Source organism: Pleurodeles waltl, chromosome 10, assembly GCF_031143425.1.
Source record: "Pleurodeles waltl isolate 20211129_DDA chromosome 10, aPleWal1.hap1.20221129, whole genome shotgun sequence".
Taxonomy (NCBI): domain Eukaryota; kingdom Metazoa; phylum Chordata; class Amphibia; order Caudata; family Salamandridae; genus Pleurodeles; species Pleurodeles waltl.
In genome coordinates, this window is record NC_090449.1 from 480,946,029 (window position 1) to 480,964,250 (window position 18,222).

At 44.5% G+C, this 18,222-nt stretch overlaps 1 protein-coding gene across 1 annotated transcript in view; it reads left to right on the forward strand.

Annotated features, from left to right (window-relative positions):
- The window catches only part of ABCF2 (ATP binding cassette subfamily F member 2), a 293,880-nt gene extending 277,640 nt beyond the window's left edge, over positions 1-16,240 (forward strand). The window contains exon 14 of the mRNA XM_069212334.1: positions 15,684-16,240. Coding sequence (XP_069068435.1) covers positions 15,684-15,809 — 126 coding nt within the window. The 3' untranslated portion in view covers positions 15,810-16,240. The remainder of the gene's footprint in view (positions 1-15,683) is intronic.
- The last annotated feature ends 1,982 nt before the right edge of the window (positions 16,241-18,222 follow it).

The following is an 18,222-nucleotide window of genomic DNA, read 5'->3' on the forward strand; positions in this document are numbered from 1 at the left end:
GTCAGATTTGAGTCCACACCTATGGAACCTGGAGAATCTTCTTTCTTGCCTTTGAGAATTCTGGTAATGAGACGGAAGTCCAGTCAACAGACTCTTTTACCCTCTCATACATCGCCTAGTAAGGTATCGCTGTCACCTCCACAGCATCTTTTTGATGAGGAGGAAGACATATTTAGACGATGGTCTGTTTCCGATATATATATATATATATATATATATATATATATATATGTTCAATGGCATGTGTAGCTGCAGATACACATGCTGTGCACATCCCGCCATCTGGTGTTGGGATCGGAGTGTTACAAGTTGTTTTTCTTCGAAGAAGTCTTTTCGAGTCACGAGACCGAGGGACTCCTCCCATTTCGACTCCATTGCGCATGGGCGTCGACTCCATCTTAGATTGTTTTTTTTCCGCCATCGGGTTCGGACGTGTTCCTTTTCGCTCAGTGTTTCGGGTCGGAAAGTTATTTAGAATCTCGGAAAAAACGTCGGTATTGTTTGCGTTCGGTATCGGGTTAGTTACAACAGATCGACACCGAATTTAGAAGAGTTCCGGTGGCCCTTCGGGGTTTTTTCGATCCCCCTTCGGGGCCTGGTCGGCCCGGCCACGTGTGAATTCAAGGCTGATGGAACGGACCCCATTCCGATTCTGTCCAAAATGCCATAACAAGTATCCGTATACGGATCAGCATCTGGTCTGTAACTTGTGCTTGTCCCCAAAGCACAAGGAAGATACTTGTGAGGCCTGTCGAGCGTTTCGGTCCAGAAAGACGTTAAGAGACCGAAGAGCCAGAAGACTGCAGATGGCGCCGACGCCGACAGAACAAGAGCATTTCGAGGGAGAAGAGGAAGCTTTCTCTATCCACGAATCGGACTCGGAAGAGCTCGAGGCCGAAGAAACGCCAAAAACCGTGAGTAAGATGTCGAAACATAAGACTCACGAGAAGTCAACAAGAGCCCAGGGGACGCCACCGCCAACAGGCCATGGCTTAACCCAAAAAAGCGGTGACCGAGCCAAGGCACCGAAAAAGGGCACGCTGGTGTCGAAGTCATCCGACTCCGGTCGAGATACCGCCACACAGCAATCTCGGACCCGAGACATCGGCTCTGAGAAATTTCGGCACCGTGACAGCGGCACACAACAAATTCGGCACCGAGACACCACCACGCCGAAAATTACAAAGGTTTCTTCGGAGCCTAAAAAGACCTCCGAAAAAGTTTTGGTTCCGAAACATCCAGCCTCGGAGCCGAGAACAGGTTCCTATACAGAGGAACAAGGATTAGCCTCACAAATGAAAAAACATAGATTTGGAGAGGAACTTCAAGCTGTAGAGCCAGACTATACTCAAAGGAGGCTCCACATTCATCAAGACACAAGGAAGATAACCACTCTTCCTCCAATTAAAACAAAAAGAAAACTTGCCTTTCACGAAAAGGACAAGGAGCCACAGGCAAAGGTGGCAAAGAAAACAACTCCACCACCATCAGTGCACACATCACCAGGAGCGACTCCTCCACTGATGCACTCACCGACTCATACTGCCATGAGTCAAGATGATCCCGATGCATGGGACCTTTACGATGCTCCAGTATCGGACAACAGCCCAGACTCGTACCCTACCAGGCCGTCCCCTCCTGAGGACAGTACATCTTACACACAGGTGATCGCAAGGGCAGCTGCTTTCCATAACGTCACCTTGCATTCAGAACCAATTTAGGATGACTTCTTGTTTAACACGCTAACCTCCACTCATAGCCAGTACCAAAGACTACCTATGCTCCCAGGAATGCTAAAACATTCAAAACAAATCTTTCAGGATCCTGTTAAAGGCCGAGCCATAACTCCAAGGGTGGAGAAAAAGTACAAGCCACCGCCAACAGATCCTGTTTATATTACAACGCAGTTAACTCCAGACTCAGTAGTTGTCGGGGCAGCTCGTAAGAGAGCAAACTCTCATACCTCGGGAGACGCACCACCTCCAGACAAAGAGTCGCAAATTTGATGCTGCGGGCAAAAGGGTTGCAGCACAAGCAGTAAACCAATGGCGCATTGCCAATTCACAAGCGCTTTTGGCAAGATATGACGGAGCTCACTGGGATGAGATGCAACATTTGATAGAACACTTACCCAAGGAGTTCCAAAAACGAGCACAACAAGTGGTGGAAGAAGGACAAAGTATCTCTAATAATCAGATACGGTCTTCAATGGATGCAGCAGATACGGCTGCAAGGACAGTAAATACTGCAATAACAATAAGAAGGCACGCATGGCTCCGCACGTCAGGTTTCAAGCCGGAAATTCAACAAGCCGTACTAAATATGCCATTTAATGAACAGCAGTTGTTTGGGCCGGAAGTTGACACTGCTATTGAGAAACTCAAGAAAGACACTGATACGGCAAAAGCCATGGGCGCACTCTACTCCCCGCAGAGCAGAGGCACCTTTCGCAAAACACCTTTTAGGGGAGGGTTTCGAGGACAACCTACAGAAACCACAACATCACAAACAAGGCCCACTTACCAAAGCCAATATCAGCGGGGAAGTTATCGGGGGCAATATAGAGGGGGACAATTCCAAAGAAGTAGAGAAATTCCAAAGCCCCAAAAGTCCTCAAAATAAGCAGTGACTCACAAGTCACACATCCCCAGCACATAACACCTGTGGGGGGAAGATTAAGCCAATTTTACAAACATTGGGAGGAGATGACGACAAAACTCTAAGACCTATACTAGATCTCAGAATATTAAATACATACATCAAATCAGACCATTTTCACATGGTTACATTACAAGAATTAATCCCACTGCTCAAACAACAAGACTACATGACAACACTGGATCTAAAGGATGCATATTTCCATATACCAATACATCCTTCACACAGGAAGTACCTAAGGTTTGTATTCCAAGGGATACATTACCAATTCAAAGTGTTGCCATTCGGAATAACAACTGCGCCAAGAGTTTTTACAAAATGTCTAGCAGTAGTAGCTGCACGTATCAGAAGGAAGCAAATACATGTGTTCCCGTACCTAGACGGATTGGTTAATCAAAACCAACACGCAAAAACAGTGTTCACAGCACAGAAATTACGTCATAGAAACCCTACACAAACTAGGTTTCTCAATCAATTACTCAAAGTCACACCTTCTGCCGTGTCAAACACAGCAATACCTAGGAGCAACAATCAACACAGTAAAAGGAATTGCCACTCCAAGTCCACAAAGAGTCCAAACATTCCAAAATGTCATACAAGCCATGTATCCAAACCAAAAGATACAGGTCAAATTGGTAATGAAACTCCTAGGCATGATGTCCTCATGCATAGCCATTGTCCCAAACGCAAGGTTGCACATGCGGCCCTTACAACAGTGCCTAGCATCACAGTGGTCACAGGCACAGGGTCAACTTCTAGATCTGGTGTTCATAGACCGCCAAACATACATCTCGCTTCAATGGTGGAACAGTATAAATTTAAACCAAGGGCGGCCTTTTCAAGACCCAGTGCCACAATACGTAATAACGACAGATGCATCCATGACAGGGTGGGGAGCACACCTCAATCAGCACAGCATCCAAGGACAATGGGACATTCAGCAAAAACAGTTTCATATAAACCACTTAGAACTGTTAGCGGTATTTCTAGCTCTGAAAGCATTTCAACCCATAATAACCCACAAATACACTCTTGTCAAAACAGACAACATGACAACAATGTATTACCTAAACAAACAGGGAGGAACACACTCGACACAGTTGTGTCTCCTAACACAGAAAATATGGCATTGGGCGATTCACAACCACATTCGCCTAATAGCACAATTTATTCCAGGGATTCAGAATCAGTTAGCAGACAATCTCTCTCAGGATCACCAACAGATCCACGAATGGGAAATTCACCCCCAAATACTGAACACTTACTTCAGAATGTGGGGAACGCCACAAATAGATCTATTTGCAACAAAGGAAAACTCAAAATGCCAAAACTTCGCATCCAGGTACCCACTAGATCAATCCCAAGGCAATACTCTATGGATGAACTGGTCGGGGATCTTTGCGTACGCTTTTCCCCCTCTCCCACTCCTTCCATATCTGGTAAACAAGTTGAGTCAAAACAAACTGAGACTCATTCTAATAGCACCAACATGGGCAAGGCAACCTTGGTACACAACACTACTAGACCTTTCAGTAGTACCTCATGTCAAGCTACCAAACAGACCAGATCTGTTAACGCAACACAAACAATAGATCAGACACCCAAATCCAGCATCGCTGAATCTAGCAATTTGGCTCCTGAAGTCCTAGAGTTCGGACACTTAGACCTTACACAGGAATGTATGGAGGTCATAAAACAAGCTAGGAAACCTACCACTAGACATTGCTATGCAAATAAGTGGAAAAGATTTGTTTATTACTGCTATAATAATCAAATTCAACTCTTACACGCATCTGCCAAAGATATCGTAAAATACTTACTACATTTGCAAAAGTCAAAGCTAGCTTTTTCTTCCATTAAGATACATCTTACCGCAATTCCAGCTTACCTGCAAATTACGCACTCAACTTCACTATTTAGCATACCAATCATAAAAGTGTTTATGGAAGGCCTAAAGAGAATTGTACCACCAAGAACACCACCAGTTCCTTCATGGAACCTCAACATGGTCTTAACACGACTCATGGGTCCACCTTTTGAGCCCATGAACTCTTGTGAAATGCAATACTTAACATGGAAAGTTGCATTTTTAATTGCCATCACATCTTTAAGAAGAGTAAGTGAGATTCAAGCATTTACCATACAAGAACCATTTATTCAAATACACAAGCATAAAGTTGTTCTACGGACAAATCAAATGTTTTTACCAAAAGTCATATCACTGTTCCACTTGAATCAAACAGTAGAATTACCAGTGTTCTTCCCACAGCCAGATTCTGTAGCTGAAAGAGCACTACATACATTAGACATCAAAAGAGCGTTAATGTACTACATTGACGGAACAAAACTAATTCGAAAAACAAAACAATTATTTATTGCTTTCCAAAAACCTCATACAGGAAATCCAATTTCTAAACAAGGCGTTGCTAGATGGATAGTTAAATGCATTCAAACCTGTTATCTTAAAGCAAAAAGAGAACTGCCTATTACACCAAAGGCACACAACTAGAAAGAAAGGTGCTACCATGGCCTTTCTAGGAAATATTCCAATGACCGAAATATGTAAGGCAGCTACATGGTCTACGCCTCATACATTTACCAAACACTACTGTGTAGATGTGTTAACAGCACAACAAGCCACAGTAGGTAAAGCAGTACTACGAACATGCATTAGTGCATTATCCTGCCATCTAGTGTTGGGCTCGGAGTGTTAAAGTTGTTTTTCTTTGAAGAAGTCTTTTCGAATCACGGGATCGAGTGACTCCTCCCTTTCGGCTCCATTGCGCATGGGCGTCGACTCCATCTTAGATTGTTTTCTTTCCGCCATCGGGTTCGGACGTGTTCCTCTTTGCTCTGTATTTCGAATCGGGAAAGTTAACTTAAGTATCGGAAATTCAACGGTATTGTTATCGTTTGGTACTGGTTTAGCGTTAGTGTATTGGCACCAACATCAAGACCACTTTGGCCCTTCGGGGCTTCCACTCTTCACCCAGGCCTGGTCGGCCCGACCACACCCATCGTCCCAGACTAATGGACCGGACCCCCTTCCGTTTCTGTCCTAAGTGTCACACAAAGTATCCTTATACAGACCTGGTCTGTAACCTGTCTTTGTCACCCGAACACAGAGAGGATACTTGTGAAGCTTGCTGAACGTTGGCCATGGCGTAACCCACCGAAAGGAAGGAGACCAGACATCGGCACCAAAAAAGGCCAAGGAGTTGCTGAAGACTTCCGACTCCGGTCGAGAATTCGGCACCAAACGATTTCGACAGAGTGATCGAATCGAACAAACCCCGTAAAATCTCCTCGGAACCGAAAAAGACTATAACAGCAGAAACTTGGGTACCGAAGAAAGCAGCCTCGGAGCCAAAAAGAAGCTCTTATACAGAAGAGCAAGAACTTTCCATGCAACTCGAGGAAAGACATAGATTTGAGCAAGAGTTAGATATGGAAGAACCTGACCATAGACAACAGAGGTTACATATCCAAAAAGAGACTGGCAAGATTCAGACTTTACCTCCACTCAAATCTAAAAGGAAACTTGCATTTCAGGAAACAGAAATGCAACCAAAGGCCTAAGTGGTTAGAGACAAGTCACCAGCACCACAAGTCTTGCCACAACCATCCCCACTGCACTCACCACAATGGTCACCAGTGGGAACACCTATAATGCATTCACCCACACATACTGGGATGACCCAAGATGATGCGGATTCATGAGATTTATATGATCCACCAATATCGGATAACAGCCCAGAATGTTATCCAACCAAGCCGTCACCACCAGAAGACAGTGCTGCATATACGTAGGTACTATCCAGGGCAGCCACATTCCACAACGTAGCAATGCACACTGAGCCAGTGGAGGATGACTTCCTTTTTAACACTCTGGCATCCACCCATGCATCGTATCAAAGCCTGCCAATGCTTCTGGGCATGCCCAAGCACGCGCAATAGGTCTTCAAGGAGCCTGTAAATGGAAGAGCTATCACGCCTGGAGTTGAAAAGAAGTACACACCATCTCCAACAGCTCCAGTGTTCATAACAGAGCAACTCACACCAGACTCAGTGGTTGTAGGGGCACAAAGGAAAAGAGCAAACTCTCAATCGTCAGGAGATTCTCCACCATCTGACAAAGAAAGTCGGAAATTTGACGCTGCAGGCAAGCGAGTGGCATCACAAGCAGCCAATCAATGGTGAATTGCGAATTCACAAGCCCTACTTTCATGCTACGACAGGGCACACTGGGACGAGATGCAAGACATCATACAGCACTTGCCCAAGGAACACCAAAAACGTGCCCAGCAAATAGTTGAAGAGGGACAGGCCATATCGAACAATCAGATAAGGTCCACACTAGACTCGGCAGATACAGCAGCACGGATTGTCAACACTGCTGTAACCATTCGCAGGCATGCATGGCTGCAGAGTTCTGGATTCAAGCCAGAGATTCAACAAGCGGTGTACAACAGTTGTTTGGGCCGGAAGTCGATACTGTCATTGAAAAAATGAAAAAAGACACGGACACGGCCAAAGCCATGGGCGTGCTCTATTCCCCACAAGTCAGAGGCACCTTTAGGAAACCACAATTTAGAGGGGGGTTTCGGCAACAAACATCTGAACCTTCAACCTCCCAAACCAGACCCACCTATCCATCACAATACCAGAGGGGGAGTTTTGTGGTTCCTATAGAGGGCAATTCCCAAAAGGAGGGAGAAAATTCCAAGCCGCCAAACCAAGCCCTATCAAACAGTGACTTCAATGTCCCAACACCCCAACACTTGTCTCCAGTGGGGGGAGGCTAACCACATACTACCAAAACTGGACACACAATACCACAGACACATGGGTCCTATCAATTATCCAACATGGTTGTTGCATAGAATTCACAGCATTCCCTCCAGATGTGCCACCAAGAACGTACAGACTGTCTCAACACTTAGACCTATTACATATAGAGGTCCAAGCACTGTTACAAAAACAAGCAATAGAGCTTGTACCCAATCACCAAAAAGGAACAGGCGTTTACTCACTGTATTTCCTCATTCCAAAGAAGGACAAAATGTTAAGACCTATCTTAGATCTCAGAACATTTAATCTCTTCATCAAATTAGATCATTTCCACATGGTAACACTTTAAGACGTAGTTCCCTTACTAAAAAAAAAAGGGGGAATACATAACACTGGATCTCAAGGATGCGTACTTCCACATACCTATCCATCCTTCTCACAAAAAATACCTAAGGTTTGTAATTCAAGGCAAACACTATCAATTCAAAGTGCTACCATTCGGAATAACAGCCCCCAGAGTATTCACAAAATACCTAGCAGCTCGCTTAAGGAGACAGCATATGCACGTATTCTCATATTTAGACGATTGGCTGATAAAAGCCATCACTCAACAACAATGTCAATTTCACATGCAGTACTTCATAGAAACTCTACACAAACTAGGGTTCTCTATAAATTACCAAAAATCACATCTGCAACCATCCCAAATACAACTATATTTGGGAGCAACACTCCACACACAAAGAGCAATTGCCACTCCAAGTCCACAAAGAGTCCAATCGTTCCAAAATGTAATATCAAATATACAACCAAACCAACAATACACGGTGATGTTTGTAATGAAACTACTAGGCATGATGTCCTCATGCATAGCCATTGTCCCAAACGCAAGACTGCACATGCGGCCCTTACAACAATGCCTAACAAAACAATGGACGCAAGCACAGGGTCAACTACAAGATCTAGTGTTGATAGACTGCCAAACACACTTTGTTTAAATGTATAGGGTTCCACCATTGAAGCGAAGTGTGGCCATTCCAAGACCCAGTGCCTCATGCTATTATCACAACAGATGCTTCCATGGTTGGGTGGGGGGCACACCTCAACCATCACAGCATACAAGGTCAATGGGACAATCAACAAAAACTACTTCACATAAATCGCTTTGAACTGCTAGCGGTATTTCTACCATTAAAAGCGTTTCAACCACTAATAGCCCACAAACACATTCTTGTCAAAACAGACAATATGACAACTATGTATTATCTCAACAAACGGGGGGGGGGGGTCACTTGTCACAACTGTGACTCTTGGCACAAAAGATTTGGCATTGGGCAGTTAACAACATTCACCTAATAGCACAATACATACCAGGCATTCAGAATCAGTTAGCAGACAATCTCAGTCGAGATCACCAGCAAACTCACGAATTGGAAATTCATCCCCAAATCCTACAGGATCACCTCGACTGCTGGGGAACACCAAACATAGACCTATTTGCAGCAAAAGAAAAATGCAAAATTCCAAAACTTTGCGTCCAGGTACCCACACCCTCAGTCCAAGGGCAATGCTCTATGGATCAGTTGGTCAGGGATATTTGCTTACACTTTTCCCCCTCTCCCGCTCATTCCTTATCTGGTCAACAAACTGAGTCAAAACAAACTCATACTAATATCACCAACCTGCGCTCGCCAACCGTGGTACACAACACTGTTTGACTTATCAGTAGTACCCCATATCAAACTACCAAACAGACCAGATCTGTTAACACAACACAAACAACAGATCAGACACCCGAATCCAGCATTGCTCAATCTAGCAATCTGGCTCATGAAGTCTTAGAATTCGGACATTTAAATCTTCCACAAGAGTGTATGGAGGTCATTAAACAAGCGAGAACCTACAACAAGACATTGTTACGCAAACAAATGGAAAAGATTTGTTTGCTACTGCCACACTAATCAAATTCTACCACTACATGCTTCCACAAAGGCCATTGTAAGCTATTTATTACACTTACAAAACTCTAATCTAGCTTTCTCTTCCATTAAAATCCATCTCACTGCAGTATCTGCCTATCTGCAGATCACCCATGCAACATCACTATTTAGAATCCCAGTCATTAAAGCATTTATGGAAGGACTAAAAAGAATCATACCCCCAAGGACACCACCAGTACCTTCTTGGAACCTTAATATTGTATTAACACGACTCATGGGCCCACCATTCGAACCCATGCATTCTTGTCAAATCCAATATCTGACTTGGAAAGTAGCCTTTCTAATAGCTATCACATCACTTAGAAGAGTGAGTGAAACACAAGCATTTACTCTTCAAGAACCGTTTATACAAATACATAAACATAAAGTGGTTCTCCGTACAAATCCAAAATTCTTACCAAAGGTCATATCACCATTCCATCTAAACCAAACTGTGGAACTCCAAGTCTTCTTTCCACAACCAGACTCTAGCTGAAAGGGCATTGCATACATTAGACATAAAGAGAGCACTAATGTATTACATTGACAGAACAAAACAATTTCGTAAAACAAAACAATTGTTTGTAGCTTTCCAAAAACCTCATGCAGGTAACCCTATATCCAAACAGGGCATTGCCAGATGGATAGTTAAATACATTCAAACCCGTTACCTTAAAGCAAAAACAGAACTACCTATTACACCAAGAGCACATTCCACTAGAAAGAAGTGTGCCACAATGGCTTTTCTTGGAAATATACCAATTACAGAAATTTGTAAGGCAGCCACTTGGTCTACGCCTCATACATTTACTAAGCATTACTGTGTAGACGTGTTAGCAACACAACAAGCCACAGTAGGACAGGCTGTATTAAGAACATTATTTCAGACAACTTCAACTCCTACAGGCTAACCACCGCTTTTGGGGAGATTACTGCTTTGTAGTCTATGCACAGCATGTGTATCTGCAGCTACACATGCTACCGAATGGAAAATGTCACTTACCCAGTGTACATCTGTTCGTGGCATGAGACGCTGCAGATTCACATGCGCCCTCTCACCTCCCCGGGAGCCTGCAGCTGTTTTTTAGTTGCATGAAAATGGTAAATATGTAAAGAAATATTATTTTAATAGACACTATGTACATACATTACTACTCCATTGCATGGGAATCTCTAGTGTACTCGCAACTCCAACCTCACCCTTTGCGGGGGAAACAATCTAAGATGGAGTCGATGTCCATGCGCAGTGGAGCCGAAAGGGAGGAGTCACTCGATCCCGTGACTCAAAGACTTATTCAAAGAAAAACAACTTGTAACACTCCGAGCCCAACACCAGGCAGCGGACTGTGCTCAACATGTGAATCTGCAGCGACTAATGCCACGAACAGATGTACACTGGGTAAGTGACATTTTCAATATCTAACTATATCTGTATGTTATTATGTATGCATATATATTTATAGATATATATTTATATAAAGATGCATAAAGAATGAGGTTTCTTTGTAGATATAGATGTTAACATCTTCTTGTACTGCTGATTATTCTGATTCAAGCAGGTGAATCTGTAAGGAAATGCCTCCTTGGCATGGTTACCCCCTGACTTTTTGCCTTTTGTTGATGCCAGTTATGATTGAAAGTGTGCTGGGACCCTACTAACCAGGCCCCAGCACCAATGTTCTTTCCCTAAACTGTACCTTCGTTCCCACAATTGGCACAGCCCTGGTACACAGATAAGTCCCTTGTAAATGGTAAATGTAGGAAGTTGGCTCTGTATGTACTATTTCAAAGTAAGAAATAGCATACACAGAGTCCAAGGGTTCTCCTTAGAGGTAAGATAGTGGCAAAAATATATAATTTTAATGCTCTATTTTGTGGTAGTGTGGTCGAGCAGTAGGCTTATCAGAGGGTAGTGTTAAGCATTTGTTGTACACACACAGGCAATAAATGAGGAACTCAGACAATTCCAGGCCAACAGGTTTTTATATCGAAAAATATATTTTCTTAGTTTATTTTAGGAACCACAGGTTCAGGATTTACAAACAATACTTTAAATGAAAGGTATTTCCCCCAGGTATCTTGGGAACTTTGAATCATCACAATAGCATGTACAGTTTTGGCACAAATGGCAATAAGCTATTTTAAAAGTGGGCACAGTGCAAAAATCAACAGTTCTTGGGGGAGGTAAGTATTTGTTAAGTTCACAGGTAAGTAAAACACTTAGAGGGTTCAAAGTTGGGTCCAAGGTAGCCCACCGTTGGGGGTTCAAGGCAACCCCAAAGTTACCACACCAGCAGCTCAGGGCCGGTCAGCTGCAGAGGTCAAAGTGGTGCCCAAAACACATAGGCTTCAATGGAAATAGGGGTGCCCCGGTTCCGGTCTGCCAGCAGGTAAGTACCCGCGACTTTGAAAGGCAGACCAGAGGGGTTTTATAGGGCACCGGGGGGGACACAAGCAGGCACAGAAAGTACACCCTCAGCGGCACAGGAGCGGCCGGGTGCAGAGTGCAAACAGGCATCGGGTTTGCAATAGGATTCAATGGGGAGACCCGGGGGATCTCTTCAACGATGCAGGCAGGCAAGGGGGGGGGGGGGGGCTCCTCGGGGTAGCCACCACCTGGGCTAGGAAGAGGGCCACCTGGGGGTCGCTTCTGCACTGGAGTGCGGTTCCTTCAGGTCCTGGGGGCTGCGGGTGCAGTGTGTTTTACAGGCGTCGGGTTCCTCGTAGCAGGCAATCGCGGTCAGGGGGAGTCTCTGGATTCCCTCTGCAGGCATCGCTGTGGGGGCTCGGGGGGTCAACTCTGGCTACTCACGGGCTCGCAGTCGCCGGGGAGTCCTCCCTGTAGAGTTAGTTTTCTGCATGTCGAGCTGGGGCCGTCGGGTGCAGAGTGGAAAGTCTCCCTCTTCCGGCGGGAAACGTGTGGTCTTTAAAAGTTGCTTCTTTGTTTGCAAAGATGCAGGCTTGTTGAACAGGGCTGCTGTCCTCAGGAGTTTCTTGGTCCTTTTAGATGCAGGGTAGTCCTCTGAGGCTTAAGAGGTCGCTGGACCCTGTGGGATGCATCGCTGTTGCAGTTTTTCTTGAAGTGGGGAGACAGGCCAGTAGGGCTGGGGCCAAAGCAGTTGGTGTCTCCATCTTCTCTGCAGGGCTTCAGGTCAGCATTCCTTTTGTCTTCAGGTTGCTGGAATCTAGTTTCCTAGGTTCTGGGGTGCCCCTAAATAGTGAATTTAGGGATGTGTTTAGGTCTGGGAGGGCAGTAGCCAATGGCTACTGTCCTTGAGGGTGGCTACACCCTCTTAGTGTCCCCTCACTGAGGGGAGGGGGGCACATACCTATCCCTATTGGGGGTATCCTCCAAAACCAAGATGGAGGACTTCTAAAGGCAGGGGTCACCTCAGCACAGGACACCTTAGGGGCTGTCCTGACTGGTGGTTGACTCCTCCTTGTTTTTCTCATTATCTCCACTGAACTTGAGGCTCACTGCTAGGTGTTAGTTCCTGCAGGGGGGAGGTGTTAAGCATCTCCACCCAGTGCAGGCTTTGTTTCCGGCCTCGGAGAGCACAAAGGCCCTCAACAAGTGGGGTCAGAATCTTGTCTCTCAACAGCAGGCTGGCACAGACCAGTCAGTCCTGCACTGAACAATTGGGTAAAATACAGGGGGCATCTCTAAGATGCCCTCTGTGTGCATTTTTAATTAAATCCAACACTGGCATCAGTGTGGGTTTATTATTCTGAGAAGTTTGATACCAAACTTCCCAATATTCTGTGTAGCCATTATGGAGCTGTGGAGTTCGTTTTTGACAAACTCCCAGACCATATACTTAATATGGCCACAACTGTACTTACAATGTCTAAGAATAGACTTAGACACTGTAGGGGCATATTGCTCATGCAGCTATGCCCTCACCTGTGGTATAGTGCACCCTGCCTTAGGGCTGTAAGGCCTGCTAGAGGGTTGACTTAACTATGCCACAGCCAGTATTGTGTGCATGGCATCCTGAGGGGGATGCCATGTCGACTTTGCCTTTTTTCTCCCCACCAACACACACAATCTGCAATGGCAGTGTGCATGTGTTAAGTGAGGGGTCCCTTAGGGTGGCACAACATATGCTGCAGCCCTTAGGGACCTTCCCTGGTCACGGGGACCTTGGTACCAATGGTACCTTTTACAAGGGACTTACCTGGGTGCCAGGGGTGTGCCAATTGTGAAAACAATGGTACATTTTAGGTGAAAGAACACTGGTGCTGGGGCCTGGTTAGCAGGGTCCCAGCACACTTCTCAGTCAGGTCAGAATCAGTATCAGGCAAAAAAGGGGGGGGTAACTGCAACAGGGAGCCATTTCCTTACAGAGCCCATTTGGGGGACCTTAAGGTCAGGGGCCGTTGCTCTCCAGAGACCACGTGATTTGCATCAACTTGTTTGAGGTGCAGACAATTTGGCAGGTGCTGAAGACCATTCTCCCCTCCATTTGTGCCCAGTCCATCCGCATCTTGACAGACAATATGACCAGGATATGTTATATGTAAAAAATAAAATAAAAGGCTGGGGAGTAGTCTCCCCTCCTTTGTCAGAAAACATGGAGATTGTGGCCTTCGGCTCACTGTCAAGGGTTCTGATTTACAGCCATTCAAATGGCTGGGGTCTCTGAATGTCAGAGCAGATGGCGTGAGGAAGCACTGTCTACCAAAGGTACTTCTGACATCTTTGACCTGTGGTGCACCTCTCGGCTGTACTTGTTGGGCTCCGTGGGCGCAATGCATAATGCCAGCAAATATGTACCCTCCACTGTCTGAGAGAAGCCTTTTGACTGGTTTCACCTCTTTGAGAAGAATGCTGGCTCCGCCCACAAGCACTTCATGTTAGAGCCGCTGTGTGCCCCCCTTTATCTTTCAATACCAACCAGACATCAGCCCCAATAATCGTGCCCCTTTAGAGGCATCTCTATGAATTTAACGGTCATACAGTGCCAAGGCCCACCACCCCAACAGGCACCCCAGTTCTGTTTGGGTCAGGGTTGGGGATCCAGCAGACTGCATCCAAGTCCACAAGAACAGAAACTTCCCAGCTCTTCCGGTATTTGGCTCAGTTACTTTAGTCTGCCTTGTATGGCACACAGCCACCTCATGGGAGATAGTATCAGTAACTGTCTCCATGGGTAGAAAACTGTAACATTTGACTTGTGGGTCCAGCAGGTAGTCTAGCGAGGCTGTGCCCTGCCATTCCTTTCCACTTCTTTGTTATCCATTCAAATGATGAGGAACCTGTGGTGGGGAGTCTCAGAAGAACAAATTACCTTTGGTAATGCTCTTTCTGGTCAATACTTTAACTGCAAATTCCTCACCTCCCTCCTCCTCCTTGTATGCGTTGTTCTCCTTTTGCCTCTAAATAGGTCAGAATTTGAGCATCTTTGCACTGGTCCCTCTGATTTGCTGGTGTGCACTGCATCTGAGGATGCAGACAAGCTTACAAAAGAAACTGACATTAGCGTACATGGGTGGTGTCTGTATGTGGCTCCACTTGTCATTTCTGAAGCGGAATGAAGTAAAAGTGGTGTTGCGCTACACCACCTACTGGTACACAGGAGCACTGCATTCAGAGTTTTTGGGATTCAGTCAGGTGCCTTGGAATAGTCATAAGGTGCAGAATCTGTATTTAAAATATCCACTAGAAAGAGCTTTACTGAAGGTAAGTAGCGTGTTAATTTGTTCATGAAAAGTAGCCTACCCTTAATGGTGGGGGATCCTTTAAATCCAGTTCCTAAGGATTGGATCATTCCAAGTACAAATCCACCCTTTCTGCAAATGTAGTTTCCCTGTTCCAAGTCAGAGCCCTAACCTGCCAAGCTTCTCACAACCCCTTGCTTGCTAAGAAGACATTACACACATTGGATTTAAAGAGGGCATTAATGTATTACATTGAACAATAGCCTGCTTCTGTTAGTACTTCAGAAGTGTTTTTACTCTGCGTCCAAAAAATATAAATAACTGGTCACCTTCTTAAAACTTTGGTTCAGGTCTCTGCTAAGATTTAAATGGCTCAGCTGGTCTTCAGCCACATTTGCACCACATCCAGACCCCATTCATATAACTGGGGAGGATGGTGCTTTTTATTATTTTTTTAACCCTTGTTGCATGTTGCACTATGGCTGTGTTGGGGGTTAGAGACCAAGTTTTATGTTGGACTTGAATGACCGCTGCTTTCTTGTAAAACTGCCTTTAGTATTTGGTCACTGAATGGCTTTGTTGTTATTTCATCAGGTTGCACAAGAGATCTGGGTGTGTGAGAAACAGACCATCACAAAGTGGAAAGGGGATATCCTTGCTTACAAAGAACACTTGAAGTCCAAATTGGTTCGGGAAGAGTCACTGTCCAAAAAGGCATGAAGTCCAGAGAGGAAGCTGGAAACAGCGCATTGATGGAGCAGGCTCTGAACACCTGTGCATTGATGGGACTATCCATGAGCAACCAGATTCGTAGCTCTTCTCAAAGGGGTGTATCTGGATTGCTTGTCTAAATGACTGTTAACATTGATGCTGTAAGTCTCCCATTTCCTCGCCTGTGCTCTTACTCCTACCAGGACAAAACTCTTAACAGGAACGTTGCCTGCCTTCTCCCAGCAATGAATAAAACTGCTGAATCTAGCAAATGTGTTGGAGATGAGATCTCCCAAACTATTATTTTGCTTCACTTTAAAAACTTCACTTCAGAGTGGGTCTCTGGCTTTTGGTTTTAATGTGTTATTTAACTATGTACATTACAGTTCAGAAGTTAAGAGAAATCATTAACAGTTGAATAAAGAAAAAAAACCTGTCAATCTTCTCGTCTTGCTGTGTGATTCAGTTGGGTTTTAATTGTAGACCATGAAAACAGTTCGCTTTGTTTTCCTTGTATTGTTGATTTTCTCCTCGAGGGCTCCATCAGTAATCACACAGGCTACATTTCCCACATCTTCTGGAAATTGCTTATTTCACACTAAGCTATGTGTCTGCATTCCAACCTCCACAAAAATCACATCGTAATACATTTTTGTCATGCTGTTGCATACAGAATCCTTACTTCACTTATCCTCCCAACACCATTAACCCCCAACCCAAAAAATATTGTGGTGCAGTATTCCTGTACTCCCATCACACCACTCACCAATCAGGGCACTCAGAAATTGCTTTTTATTTCTGGACAGATAAGGGTCATGTATGTCTGTCTATATTATGCTGGTAGCATGTGTGGCTGTAGATACACATGCTTAGCTATCTAGTGTTGGGCTGAGGTGTTTATAAGTTGGTTTTCTTCAAGGGAAGCTTTTGAGTTATAAAATGCAGTGCGGTTCCTTCTGGTGCATGGACTATGATAGTGTGCGGCACACCCTTTATGTACACAGTAATATCAATAGAAACCCAAAATTGAGTAATTTTAAAGAAACAAATATCCAATTTAATGCAAATTCGAAATGTCCAATCTAATCCAATGATACAAAGAATCTTCAAATAGTTGGTAACCCATCCGTGGTATTGCAACTCAAGCCGTTGTACAGTTCAAGCTGTATAGTTCAAGCCAATACGTGTTTCGTCATGGGAAATTCTTTTTTAGATCCCAAACAACTTCTTCAGGGCTATAGAATTGTAAACAAATTTTAATTGAGTTAGAAACCAAAATGCTCAAACTTATGGTTGAAAGATTCATGATCAAAAAGGGTTGAGAGATCCCAGATTCAGAAATAAAATTATATAACAAGAAACGCCCACGATAGAAAAATAGTAATAAACCCCATTGATAATAAAAGTGAAATAGTCACCAAAAGACACCACATAACACCTTGTATCCCATAAACTGCCATCAAAATACACATGCTGCAATAGTAACAAATGAGAAATACCAATATACATGCACATACATGTTTTATACATGAACCCTAATAGCCTTAGATCCACATGCATAGCGGATTGTATATGTGCCATATAACAACCTCTACCATCCACAAAAATTAATTAAACAAGGACTTTCAATAATACCTCAAGATTAGGTAAATTCACTAGAAACCAAAGAATAATGTCCGTATTTGACACAAGTTTCTTGATAATCGTCACACCGATCTGCATTAACAAATCCTATCTCAAAACAGAAAAAAAGAAAAAGAAAATGAAAAAATATAAAGACAGGTTGTAAAGAAATGGCTCCCTGTTGCAGTTACCCCCCACTTTTTGCCTGATACTGATGCTGACTTGACTGAGAAGTGTGCTGGGACCCTGCTAACCAGGCCCCAGCACCAGTGTTCTTTCACCTAAAATGTACCATTGTTTCCACAATTGGCACAACCCTGGCACCTAGGTAAGTCCCTTGTAACTGGTACCCCTGGTACCAAGGGCCCTGATGCCAGGGAAGGTCTCTAAGGGCTGCATCATGTCTTATGCCACCCTAGGGACCCCTCACTCAGCACAGACACACTGCTTGCCAGCTTGTGTGTGCTGATGGGGAGAAAATGACTAAGTCGACATGGCACTCCCCTCAGGGTGCCATGCCAACCTCCCACTGCCTGTGGCATAGGTAAGTCGCCCCTCTAGTAGGCCTTACAGCCCTAAGGCAGGGTGCACTATACCACAGGTGAGGGCATATGTGCATGAGCACTATGCCCCTACAGTGTCTAAGCAAAACCTTAGACATAGTAAGTGCAGGGTAGCCATAAGAGTATATGGGCTGGGAGTCTGTCAAAAACGAACTCCACAGCTCCATAATGGCTACACTGAATACTGGGAAGTTTAGTATCAAACTTCTCAGAATAATAAACCCACACTGATGCCA